This window comes from Branchiostoma belcheri, unplaced genomic scaffold (genome assembly GCF_001625305.1).
Source record: "Branchiostoma belcheri isolate BF01 breed outbred unplaced genomic scaffold, Haploidv18h27 scaffold4, whole genome shotgun sequence".
In the NCBI taxonomy this organism is placed as follows: Eukaryota; Metazoa; Chordata; class Leptocardii; order Amphioxiformes; family Branchiostomatidae; genus Branchiostoma; species Branchiostoma belcheri.
Genome location: NW_017804020.1, coordinates 7,518,477 through 7,532,527, shown reverse-complemented (window position 1 = coordinate 7,532,527; position 14,051 = coordinate 7,518,477). Strand labels below are relative to the sequence as shown.

The 14,051-nt window shown below is 40.6% G+C and overlaps 1 protein-coding gene across 3 annotated transcripts in view; it reads left to right on the top strand.

The window, feature by feature from the left end:
• The window catches only part of LOC109477094 (protein jagged-1-like), a 48,822-nt gene that overhangs the window by 13,444 nt on the left and 21,327 nt on the right, over positions 1-14,051 (top strand). For 2 of the 3 annotated variants that reach the window (XM_019778141.1, XM_019778140.1), the window contains exons 3-9: positions 865-919; positions 1,807-2,055; positions 3,857-3,917; positions 9,370-9,500; positions 10,584-10,703; positions 12,280-12,393; positions 13,804-13,920. In XM_019778141.1, coding sequence (XP_019633700.1) covers positions 865-919; positions 1,807-2,055; positions 3,857-3,917; positions 9,370-9,500; positions 10,584-10,703; positions 12,280-12,393; positions 13,804-13,920 — 847 coding nt within the window. Of the gene's footprint in view, positions 1-834; positions 920-1,806; positions 2,056-3,856; positions 3,918-9,369; positions 9,501-10,583; positions 10,704-12,279; positions 12,394-13,803; positions 13,921-14,051 lie in introns of those variants that run through there. The other variant, XM_019778142.1, reaches the window with a different exon arrangement.

The following is a 14,051-nucleotide window of genomic DNA, read 5'->3' as shown; positions in this document are numbered from 1 at the left end:
CCCCCCCAGCTTTTTCGAATTCGGCGACTCATGCTCTCCAAACCTAAGTATCAGGAGCGTCTCGTCCGCCGACCAGGTTGCATATGCTGATTCCATCGCAAAATGAAGAGAAACCATGGAAAAACAGTGGAAACGAACTCAAGTTGGTCAAAACAACGCGATCAAAAAAGCTTGCAGGTCGCACACGGTCAGGATGCTGACCCCGTGACCCCGGAATTATGACGCAAAAACCGGTTCAATAAACCCTTAGCGTTCAGACCAGGTTTTTCGGTGGAAAAACCCCACAAAAACCCCTCAAAAACCACCTCCCGAGGTGGTTTTTCAAAATCGGATTTAAACCCCTAAAAAACCGGTTAATTTGCGTTCACACCAGGTTAAATAAAAACCGGTTTTTGAAAACCGGTTGAAACCGCTAAATATAAGTCTGGTATGAACAGGGTCTAAAACTTGTGTTTTCTCTTTGGAATAACAGGTGTCAATTTTATCTACAAAATAGTACAAACACACATATTTTAGAGCATTGTAATAAAACGTTTTTGCAAGAAACGTGAAATCACGTCCATGTAAGTGAGGACCTTGGGAACTGTTCTTGTGTCTCCTAAGAGGAAGTTCAAGTAGGAAACTGTACAACAGCACTTACATCAACCACTTGGTATGAGACTGTGGGACTGTGTGGGATATGTGATACTGGTGGGAGCTTTACCAGCAGTTCCCTTTGGTTTAGAATTGTAATGGGTCAATTGGGACGGTATTGTGTTCCACCAAATACGTTGATGCCATCGGCATGTACCTGGAAAGCTATGTTTGACATTGTAAGTGCTTTGTCGTGTTCTAATGTCATCCTTTCATCTGCTTACCTTACAGAGTGGCTACACATTGATACTTGAGGCTTGGGATCGGGACAACACCAGCCGGACAGGTATGCTACCGTCAGTTGTTGTGTACCATCACTGTCACGGTGAAGAGCTCACAAAGAGTCGCTTCAAAACAGGTCATTAATTCCAGGCAGACCGTCAGTCTATCTAAACCTACACAGACTCGCAGACCGGAATTCTGAACCGTCTGCTCAGTTTCAAAACAACGGGGGCCAGCTGAAATTTCTGCTGAACAAATAAAGCAGTGATAACCAAAATGGTGAACTCCTCTCACTTTTCCCATCATGCAAGATTTCATTTCCCATCATGCAAGATTTCACTTCCCATCATGCAAGATTAAAAAAAATACTGGTTGTTGGCTTTTTGAACCATCATCACCTTATATATTGGAATAAACTCATACATATTTCTAAGAAAAGTAATTACACTTCATATGAAAATTATGTTATGTTCTTTAAGAACTTTGATGTAGAAGATGTATATGATTAGGCCACACCAATTTGATTTGTTGGTTCTCGGATTTTTTCAGAAAAAAAATATGAAGCGACAGGGCGAAAAAATATGAATATGAAAATCCTATAAAAAATCCTGTGATAGCCCCAAATGCTATGATAGGAGCCATGAAGTCAACATACCAGGCCGGTTTGTAATTCAAACAATGAATTTAAAACTTTTAATCAAACCACTGCAATATTGATAGATGAAAAACTGTAACAATTCTGAAGTGGCCAAAATATTAGCATTTTGGAGTTGATTCAGAGTTTTTTTTTTTTTTTGCAAATAAAAAAAAATGAAGCGGGCGAATCTGTGAACCAACAAATTAAATTAGTGTGGTCTAATCAAGTAACCAATGAAAAAGAATGGTTGTTTGTTTGTTAGATTTTGATGTCATGATTTCGAGGACTAACACTTGTGGTTGTGTCTCATGCAGATGGCCTCATTGACAGTTACTCTGTCTCCGGCATGATTCACCCTGGAACTACCTGGCAGAATTTTCAGTACAATGGACCAACAGCAGTTATTGACTACAAGATCAGGGTACTGTGTGAGGAGCACTACTACGGATCCAACTGTAGCCGGTACTGTCGCCCCCGAGACGACTTTGTAGGACATTTTAGCTGTGATCAGAACGGGAATAAAGTTTGCAAGGAAGGATGGATGGGAGCTGACTGCAAAACACGTAAGTATACTTCTCCTATCATGATAGTTCATCTGTGTTGGTAGTTACATGTTTAAAGTTAAAACTTTTGGTCCAACACAAAAATTTCTCTCACCTAGAGCTTTCGACCAGTCACTCTGGTCTTCCTCAGTAGACTGACCCAGTGAAGCTTGTCACGTGGCTTGTTTGAAGTGTGACGTCAAGTATACTTCTCGCTGTATCAGAACGCTCGGGTTTTCTTTGACTCAAACAAAATCCGAGCTTGAGAATCTGTTTTAAAATCTGTACAACCACCCACCATCCCCTCCATTTTGAAAATGCCTCCTGAACACTTTTAATTTATCTCTCTGATACTGTAAATTCACAAATTTTTGAAGGGAATTCATTTCGTGGTAGAAGGGCAAAGTGTTTTTCTATGCTTCATCTTGGCTGAAACAATTCAGTAGTGCAAAATCTCAGTGTCATGAATTTGTGGTGGACAGGTCACGTCGAAAAAAAAAACGTAAAAAAAACATTTACAGTACTGAAACATTGTCTTTGAAAGTCTCCCACTGAACACGATTTATGAAATTTGAGATTGCACTGTACCTTCCTTTAAAACTCTAGATTAAAGATATTATACAAAGTGTAAGAAAAAAAATCTGCAGATATAAATGAGCAAATATTTTCCATAACCTGAACTGAAACAAAACTACAGACAAACTTGGAAGTTTGAGCTTCTGTCACCCCTGGACTCCTGGTTAGTTCAACTGGCATGTCGTCACGGTACACTCAGCTAAAGAACAAAGGTTTATCTTAGTTTATTCCTTTCTAGGAAAGGAATGTTGTCTATAACTTACGTATTTGAAACCGTTCAACCCTATCTGGCAGATACTGTGCAAGTGAAGTGAGAAGGATAATTCCACACATTCCAGCGATCCTTGTGGTATTGGGAGACCTTCGAAAGCAAGAGAAACTTTTGGCTTTAAAATGCCTCCTTAGGCCACACAAATTTAATTTCTTGGTTAACGGATTCGCCGCTTCATTTTTTTCTGATTTGCAAAAAAAAATCCAGAATCAACTGCAAAATGCTCATATTTTGCCCCAAACAGTTAAAAACAGCCCTTTTCTTCCTAGTTGTTACAGTTATTCAATTTTTCAATGCAGTGGTATCATTAAAAGTTCAAAATTCACGTTTAAATTTTGAACCAGCCTGGTGTGTTGACTTCATGGCTCCTATCGTACCATTTTGGGCCATAATAGGATGCCTAGGCCTGTTTTAATTTTTTTTCCGCCCGTCCGCTCCATTATTTTCTCTAGAAAAATCCGTTAACCAAGAAATTAAATTGATGTGGCCTTAGAGTTATTTTATTTTATATTTTTTGGTCTCATTAGTCTTTACTTAACCCCTAAAAGTAACATTAGTGATGAATTATAATGTCAGTGAAAGAAAAAAAATCAATCATAAGGGTATGAATGGAATTTATTGACTAAATGATTTGATTGACATATGTAAATTTTAAGCCATGAAAATCATAGTTTTAAGGTGTGTATTACTGAAAAAACTGTTGTCGTACAATCAAGTGTGTGATACAAAGACAGATATACTATAACGTTAATTTATATAAAGTAGGTCGCTTTTTGTATAGGTTATGGTGGTAATATTTGTATGTTTAGGACGACTTAGTTCAGTGAGTTACGCAACATTCGAATATTACACATATATCATGTATGTATGGACTATTATCACTTTTATGAATGAATAAATGGTTTATTTTTATCATTATTATCGAGTTAATGTTATTTTTCATATTCTTTTAACACTTTCTTCTTATATTTCCAGCTGTATGCAGAGTTGGTTGTGACACAGCACATGGGCACTGCTCTGTCCCGGGACAGTGCAGGTGAGTGTTCTCTAGAAATATCTTTAACTTTTAAGAGGGCCTGCAAGGGGGGCTGCCGACAACGCTCTACGCTGAATTCGGAAACCCTCGATTACGCTTTACGATAAATTCCAAGTAGCTACAACGCATTATGTAGGATTAAAACGGGTGAATACGCTCTACGCAAAATGCGAAGAGCGGTCCGTCTATGCTCTATGTAGAATTAAAACGGCCGATTACGCTCTACGGAAAAGGGCTTGTGGGCCAACTTTGGGGGAACTACTAATGGGAAATTTAAGGGGATGGCAACATTTAATGGGAAATTTAGGGAGCTAGCAAAGTTTAACAGTAAATTTAGGAACACTTAATGATGAATTCCAGATAGCAACTAATGTGCTAGATAGAATTAAGGTGATCATTTACGAACAATTAACTGACAATGCTTACTGTTGAGGGCTGGCTAGGATTAGTGGTGAATTAAAATAGCTTGATATGCCTCACGGAAAAAGGCATGCAGACCCTCTTTTGTCAAAATATCTTTGACGACCCGAGTTATTCAATTAGAAAGATTCCTAGGGATGACACTGCATTTTCACTCTAAGGCCACACCAATTTAATTTCTTGGTTAACGGATTTTTCTAGAAAAATAATGAAGCAGGCGGGCGAAAAAAAAATAAAAATAAAAACAGGCCTAGGCATCCTTTTATGGCCCAAAATGGTATGATAGGAGCCATGAAGTCAACAAACCAGGCTGGTTGAAAATTAAAACAATGAATTTTGAACTTTTTAAGATACCCTTACATTGAAAGATGGAATATCTGTAACAACTAGGATGAAAAGGACTGTTTTCAACTGTTCAGGGCAAAATATGAGCATTTTGCAGTTGATTCTGAATTTTTATTTTTATTTTCAAATCAGAAAAAAATGAAGCGGGCGAATCCGTTAACCAAGAAATTAAATTGGTATGGCCTAAGAAGAACCTTTTCTTTCTGTCTGTCATGTCAGCAAGAACTGTTGATACTGGTTGTCATGGCAGCGAATCTGCTGAACCATGAAATTTGCTTGATCGCTGTCGTCATTTCCACAAGATAGCTTTTATGTGTCAACCATAGAACTGTAATTTATGTCTTAGACTAGGATTTGAGACAGTGTTTGACTCTTCAGTGAGCTCACTTGCAATCAACATGGTCAAAGGATGAGTCAGGTGGTTTTTTTTAGTGAACTAGCCTTGGTTTTACCAAAGTACAGAAGTGTCGGCTCGAGAAACTTTTTTGCGATGGTAAATCCTACGATGGCGCATTATTACAAGCTCCAATCATTCCTTTTGAAAGTCAACCAAGTGGACGAGGGCTTGCCATGGCTTTTTTATAGTAAACAAATAGTGTTTGCTTATGTGCTGTAGGGTACTTAAGAGCATTGGGGCTAGAAGCCGGGGACCTGGGGACTGTTGGTGCGTGTCTGCCCCTCCTTGTTAATGAAAACAAAACGGGACGTGGACAATTTGTGATTGTGTGCTTGGCAGCGGCAAAGAAACCTTTAACAGGCCTTCATCCAAGTTCAGCGTATAGTTTGTTAACATTTCAGGGACTTGTAATCTCTGTTTACAAATGATAAGTTTTATTTTCTGAAAAGTTACACATTAATTACTGGTGGACTTCGTCGCAGGTTGGTTGTTTGCCGCGGTCATATTAGTCAAACAGGGCTGTTTATGATTTGCTTGTTGGGTTTGACCCCAGATATTTTGGAAATATGCAGCCTTTGTTCGGACCGTGTGGAGAGTTGTGATTGGCCGTCGCCGTGTGGTATCACCGTGGCGACAGCAGCATGCTGTCACGTACTCGGCCGGTACGCAGGTGTAGGGTGACTCACTCACACAGACTGTAGATCACCCCTGCCAATATGTCCAGACATGCTCAAGTACTTGTTTGCCCACTTCTGAACTTTCCCACAGTATGTATGCTTAGCTTCATAATGACAGTCTGCCCACTAGCTGCCCTTCCTTGTGTGCCCTACTAATTCATCATCACCTGTCACGCACGTTGTTTGCCAAAGTTGCTGTACCTTGATGTTTTTCGAAGATTATCCGTCCCCGCTCTCACCTTCCCTTTTTTCCCTACCAAAATGGCTGCTAAGTCCCTATAAACATCCTGTCAACATTCCGGGGTCTGTCTAATTTCATTAATCGGGAGCAACAAAAGTGTGGTGCTGGCAGCTTTTTAAAGTCGAGCACGCCGGCACACTCCAAACAATCATATATGTATACAGTTACATGCTGCATTGAGTGTATAGGAATGTGCGACTGCCGGCAGCGAGTTAATCTCGTGTATTTATAGTCCTCGTGGCGTACACAGTCTTCCTATTCATGACGCGAGCTTTCCCGTGAGAAAGTTTGCCGGTGTATGCAAAGTAGGTGTTGCGTCCTTTGTCATTTGATGACGGAGTTAGAATTAATAGACTCAGGGGATTTCAATTTGCACTCTGCAATCAAACATTGAACCCTTATGCAAATAATTGCAGGAGGGGTGATGTCCGGGAGGTGGTGACAGGGTGCCGCACGATTCCTGCACACTCTCCCGCCATTATTATTCAAATAATTTCACAGCTTGATGGCTGCTGTCATGAACTTTAAGCAGAAGATGGTACTTAGCAATCAGGGCATGACATTCTTGGCCCCGAAGCATGAAGGGATACCTGCGCAGCTATTGTGAAGAGGCCTGCCCTCCCCTTGTAAAAGTTGGTTCCTCCTAAGAGTTGCCCAGTAAATGACAGCAATTAACGCCTACCTGGGCAACTGTCTGGAAGGTATCTGGGGCCCTTTGTTCTTGCCTGAATGGAACACGTCCCAAACAAGAACAATCTGAGAATAGCCCGTGGGGCTATAGTAGGTCAACTATCCCGCCGACCCAAGTCTTTCGTTTGCGTCCAAATCGTGTTTTGTGCCACGTGATGTTTTCAACTAACAGGAAAAGAGTTTATCCAAGCTGAATCAGTACACCTTAACATACTAGTGTAACAGTAGCCGCCCCGAGGCATCTCTTTAGAGGTGTGCGGGGATTTGGATCGCATCTTTACAGAGTACTATATTGTATTGACACACCTTATTAGCTACCTTTTCTGATCGTGGTAGAAAGAAGGGGGTAAAGGGGGGGCTTTCTGGGGACCAATTAGAGTTTTTGGGACGCTGCCAACAGGTGTCACCTAGGTGTCGGCCCACCCATCCTTCTCACCTGACATCACACAGACAATAGATAATCCTGATAATGATACACCTGTCTGGAGGCATCTCCTTATCAGGACTTTTGGGCTTTGGTTCCCACACTCTGGAGTTGCTTGGGTAGTTAAGTACTGTCACTCTCCCAAGGATGACAATCGCAGCTGGTGTAAATCTTCCATTGTTGTGGCCTGCGGGCTGTTCGTACAGGGCGGCCCTTCCCACAGTACACGCAGGGCTGGGGATAATGAGGTTATATCATTCGCTGAGACCGAATGAAGCAATAAATTTCCAGTTTTTTCTTTAATGCTGGAAGGCCTGATCGCCATCTCTGACTGTAAACCACTTGGGGAACTACTGATTAACTGTTGTTGAATAAATTCCTTCTCACAAGTGTCATTACAGAAGTGCACTTGGTTGAGTTTGCCTGTTTAGATGGCCATTTAACCCATTAACAGAGCCTCTAGAAGCGCTCTTTTGTGTGGGAAAAGTAAATGGCACCTTTGTGAGTGATGGCACACCTTAATAACCTGAAATGGGCAGATTGTTGTGACCACCTGTTGCTTCCTTTTGTCCCCCACTTGAGAAATTTCCAACATTCGGTGGTCATCTGGATCAGAAAGTAACACCTTTTGTCTCTGTTGGCGGCATATAATAACTGTTTTCAAGGCCACTTAGGCTAAAGACCTGTAAAAAAAATACACTGTTATTTGTTTTGTGTAATAGTGTGGGAAGCTAGATTTGTGAATACTGTGGAAAAAACAATATGATACTGTAAATATTGAAAGTTTTGCTGCGACTTTATTTTCTAGCCTCCTGTGTGTGCAAGTCTCCGAGTATGTGGGTGATTCTAATACTGGGTTGTGTAGAATTGTTAACTTTCATTTTGTTTTGTTGGCCAAGGTAGGACAACCGCCCGTTGGAAGCCAGTTTGCATTTGGCTGTTATTATCATGATTTTTCACGGTGACCTCTACCCTGAATACTACATTGTATCCTTGTATACTGTACCATACAGTTGACAACACTGCGAAAACCTCGATCCCTTTCCCTTCAACCATAAAATAGCCACCACAGAAGTAAGCAAATCTACAGTAGCCTTACTAAGGCCACACTAATTTAATCAATTAGCACTAAAATCTGACATAGATGATGAATTGGTTCTCAGATTCGGCTGTTTCATTTTTTCTGATTTGCAAGAAAAAAAAAAATTCTGAAGCAACTCCTAAATGCTGAATTTTTTCGCCCGGTCGCTTCGTATTTTTTCTGAACAAATCCGATGAACAACAAATTAAACTGGTGTGGCCTGGGAATTATATTGATGTTGACAGACAACTGACAGGTTCCTTACTTGGATTAGTGGCTCCTTTATCAACAAGCCCCCGAGCACACGAGCAGTGGGAGCAGTGATTTTGTATTGTTCATGACCATGTCAACATTTTTAAGGGATTATCAATCGTAACTTCATGGTTTCACCAGCTGGACAGTTGGAACAGTCACTGTCTTATCAATAATATTCTTAATTTCATTTTAAGGAGTCATATTTTAGTATCGAGTATTAAAAATTTGAATATAGATTCACCTTGCATAATTGACATGTCAAGGTCACGTGGTGATGAAAAAATAGAGAAACAAAGTCTGCGGTTCCAGCTATATTTTATTATTATATCGTTTACTATTTTAATTAATGTTTACTGCTATACAGTATGCTATCACTGTGTCTATCTATGTATTTCTATTATGAATATATCTTGGAAATCAGTATGCCATAATATCAAATTGAAATGATAGGTCTGCAGAAATGTAGTATTGACAGACATTTGAATAAAAAGAATTTGTTTGCATATATACATAATTATGCACTAATGGTACCAGTATGTGCATTTGACTTTTACAGTAAGTTGCACTATCAATTTAAGAGTTTTGTCCTGGTTTTTCCCCATTTTCGGCAGTTGAATCCCATAATTGTAGAATAACTGACTCATCGCAATATCAGCAACAGATTTTTCTACCATATTAAATAAAATAAGAGCAGTTTTATGAGGGCCTACATGGGGGGGGGATCCTGACAACGCTAAATTTTGAGAGTCGACTACGTATTATGCTGAATTCAGGAAGCCTCCCCATTACATTTTGCGATAAATTCTGGGTAGCTACAACGCATTACGCAGAAACAAAACGGCGAATGACTATATTTTCTTTCAAAGGGTTTTTCCTGGCATCAGGCTAACTCAAGGGCCTCTTGTTTTATTTTTTTTTGCAGGTGCCAGTATGGCTGGCAAGGTCCTCTATGTGACCAGTGCATTCCTTATCCAGGCTGTGTGCATGGGAGCTGCAACAGTCCCTGGGAGTGCCTGTGTGATACCAACTGGGGTGGTCTGCTCTGTGATAAAGGTAGGTCTGACTTGTACTTGAACATGATGGAATTCCACGTGAGTATTAGCCATTACAATCAATACATTCCAAAGTACACTGTACATACATGTATTCTGGCACGAACCACTGACAATGAACATGCATATTAAAACATGCGTATGCTGGAACTCATAACTGACTTTTGACTGTATGTGTACATTTGTATGAGCAAGCTGCTTGCAGTATTGCTGCAGAAGGTCCATATAGTCTTAGTCATAGTGACTTTCTTTTTGAAATAACCCAGGCCCTGCACAGCTCTCCCATGACAGGCACGGCAATTAGAGCTGTCTGGGAAAGTGACCTAGTTCTGAACCCACCACATGACCTTGCACATACACACTCCTGTTAGCTGCTATTCCAGAGGAGGTTTTTTTAGAGTCCCATGATCCTGTTTCTGTTTGCGACAACCCCTGGTACACCGCTTCTCAGCTTTCATTCAGGCTCCCGCAACACGGCTACTGCTTTGTGTCGACCTACCCGTGACCTTGGCTTTATCTGTAAACTTTGTTTACTGTCCTAACAACATATCAGCCGACACCTTTGCGGACGTGTGCGTTACATACACCTGCTTGGCTCGGTATTCCTGGCTTGCTTCGTACAAAGAGGCAGTTAGCAGCTTTGTTCAATGTCAGGAGTCCCATAGATCAAAGATGGGAGATAAAACTGTCCCATCTGTCTTATCCCGCATCTTGATTATGTCAAAGTGACAGATAGTAGGTGTCAGGGAAGATGGTGGGAATGTCGCACAAACTACCCTGAATGTCTGGCATGTTTATTCAAATGTGAGCAAAAGCTTCAGGGTTCAGATCTAATTGTGTCTGGTGGCATGGGAAACAAAAAGATCACACAGTGTGGCATCAGCTGAAGAAAACGCGGTGTACCAACATCCCACAAAGTCAACAGCCTTCATTCATAATAAGCACCTTACAAAACAATGACAAAAGAATAGTTTTCAGGAAGCATAACGTGTTTATGTCTTGCGGGCTGTCTTCTTTTTCATACATCCACACGTACGGAATGTGGGGAAAAAAATCAGATGTTTGACCGAACCTTTCTCCGTAGATCTGAACTTCTGTGGCAGACACCAGCCATGTTTGAACGGAGGCACCTGCCACAATGAAGACCCTGATGAGTACAGGTGCGAGTGTTTGGAGGGATTTTCTGGAAGGAGCTGTGAAATTGGTAAGCCTTTTTAAAATGATATTATATTCATTTTTTATTAAATTTATTTTTCTGTAGCTTGCTTGAAGGTGTGGTGTGAATACTAGCCAACGTTCTGCTGCCCACCTCTTTGTCGCAGCAGTATAATCAAGTCCTTGGTAGAATAAAGAATTACATACTACTTCTACCGCTACTACGAAAAGTAAGAAACAAATACAAAGAGGTACCACAGATCATGACAGAAATCTAACAGAAAAATACAGAATCAAAGGAAGATAAAGAACATCAATGAACTAATACAAATCAATACTAGTAGTAATATCAATAAAATGACAAACTTGGCTATAAGTGGTTAAGTTATATGTCGTAACTGGGCTATAAGTATAGTAAAGTAAAGGGCAGAAGGGAAGGTTTGAAAAGTATGTATTTTAAAAATGTGGTGAAATATTGACAAGCACAGTTATTCCCTCACTCATTTTCTCACTCACAAATATTAGGTCTTATGCAACACACTTATTTTATTGTTGTTACTCTCTCTTTATGTAGTTTGCCATACATTGTACCATGTGCAATTGTTGTGCAATAAAGTTCTTCTTCCATGGCAAAAAAAAAAAAATATCCAGGCGATTTTTTTTCTTGTGTGAGAGTGATATCATGAGTGCTGTCATACACACCATCACGCCTGGTAGGCATAGTGGCAAGGTCACGCGCGCCAGTGACCTTTAAGTGAATCCAGTATATGTTCCCATGGCCAGTAGGTGTGGTACACAATGCAAGATAATCTATCATCACAACAACCAGTCACTGGTCCGTAATGCCCCCCGGCCACAAAACAAAGTCTTTTCAGGGACCTTTTTCACTGTTCAGAAAATATTGACCCAGTATAATTCATCATACACACATGTACGTACACTCAAGGTGGTAAACAGGGTAGATATATATCTATAACTCATGTTTTTTTCATTGCCAAATATCTCTTATTGACTGGTAACCTATTTTTTGTATGTAATTAGTCTATGGTGTAGGTTTCCTCATGACAATGCAGGTACAATGTGAGTTTGCAGGATGTAGCTGTAGTTGTTTATACCTGTTGTTCCACATGTAACGTTACATGGCATGTTGACGGACATGTACTATAATGGCCAGAGTAGAAATAGTTCCAAAACATGGTGTCATGAATTCCTAACTCGACACAACACATTTTGATCAGCTTTCTGACACGTTTGTTTGTGTATTGCATATTCTCTGATGACAATTATTTATTAATTGATCATAGTACTGCACTGTTTATACATTGGAAGGGTCAAGACATGATAGTTATTCAGGACAGTCACACTGCCTCCATGTAAACATGTTGTTTTGTTGAATCAAAATTGAGAAAAGGTCTCTGAAACAGGCGTAAAATGGGTACCTAACTTTAATTGGGGAGGTAAAAGGCAGTTGAAAAAGAGGGTTGGGCTCCACCTTTCAATACCATGCCCTGGACACAGTGAATATTCAACCCACTGCACCTTAGAAGAACTACCTGTACCTTTAACATTTTTTATACGTGTGTACATTATAAGTTACACTGTTTTTGTATGTCTCCCTATTACAGCTGAACAACCCTGCGTATCCAACCCGTGTAAGAATGGAGGTCAGTGTACGGAGGTGTCCAATGGTTTCCACTGTACCTGTGCTCTGGGCTGGACAGGAGACACCTGTGAAATAGGTACTTACTTTAACCTTCTCCCTGCTGCCTATAACCAATACACGTTTGGTGCCTAGTGGCTACCTTAGTATGCATAAGGTTAAAGCATGCTTTATAAGACCCCGTTTACACTAAAAAAATTTATCTGGATTGACCGCCGATCCCGATCAGAAATTCATCAATCCCGATCGACCCGCGCATTCACACTGCTTTTTGCTAATCCAGATTGCATGGCGCATCTCGCTCAGAAATGGATTGAGGTGTCACGTGATTAGAGCCCGCCATCTTGAACGTGTCATAGCCGCTGCAACTCCGCCATAAATTTTGCAAGACGGGAACTCAGAAAGTTTGTACAGGCTGGAATCTTAGCGGAAATAAAGAGAATACCGATCCGGATTGACCTCATTTCCATAATTTTGATCCCGATCGGCAGTCAATCCAGATCCATTTTTTTGACTGTGAACGGGGTCTAAGTCTGTTTCTGCTGAATACTGCCATTGGCTGAGACTTTAATGTTGGTTTGTTTATGCCCTTGTGTACTATTGGGCTTCTTGGGCACGTTGGCAGAACTTACTGAGTCTTGGCGAAACCTGGATTTTTCGTGTTTTTCCGTTGTATGTTTGGTCAACGTCGCATCAGAATTTTGCCCATTGCAGAAGGTATTTTTTCTGACAAAACATGTGAAAACTATAGATGGGATGTCATCCTTAAATATATCCTGGTCACCAGACCAATTTTAGCTTCCGAGTCTTTATCCTCTCCGCAAATATTCGCAACCAAACTTGAACACGCGAATACGACCTTAAAGGAGGCATTCTGTCTAAGTACTATGCACAAATACATTACGGGTTTTGCGCGGGCGCAGTATGCTCTACCAACGTGCTGGCTTCTTGCTACCAACCAAGATAAGATAGACAGTTTCTGTACAATATTTCAATGGCTTTGTAACTTAGAGAGGGCCTGCAAGGGGGGAGGGTCCCGACAACGCTCTACGCTGAATTCGAAAACTTCTTGATTACGCTTTACGATAAATTCCAAGTGGCTACAACTCATTACGTAGAATTAAAACGCTGAATACACTCCATGCAAAAATATTAGAACGGTCCGTCTAAGCTCTACGTAGAATTAAAACGGCTGATTACGCTCTACGGAAAAGGGCTTGCGGGCCCCCCTTAGACTGTCTTGTAGTCAGAAAACCTTCGAACCTCAAGATGTTTCCATCCAAGCATGTCGTCAAGGCTGTTGAAGATTTTTTTTCAAGTTTCAAAGGGAGTGTCCTTCATCCATGCATACTTAATGTTTATTAATCTACACTTCTATCCATTATGCACAGACACACTAATGAGTTTTTCACAGGTATTTGACTCCACACAAAAGGGACCCGTCGACCCTTTGTTCCAGTATCTGTAATTTTCTTTTTCTTCTTTTTAGACATTGATGATTGCACCGAGCCCAACCCGTGTGCCCATGGAGGAAGATGTGTGGATGAGTTGAATGGTTACCACTGTCTGTGTCCACCAGGATGGCTTGGGTCCACCTGTCAGATAGGTACAAGTCTCCTTCATCACATTTTCAAAATCTTAATATTTTTTTCACAGTTTTGTTTACACCAATTTAATTTGTAGGTTCTCAGGATTTTTAAAGAAAAATATGAAGTGACAGGGAAAAAAAAAGAGGCC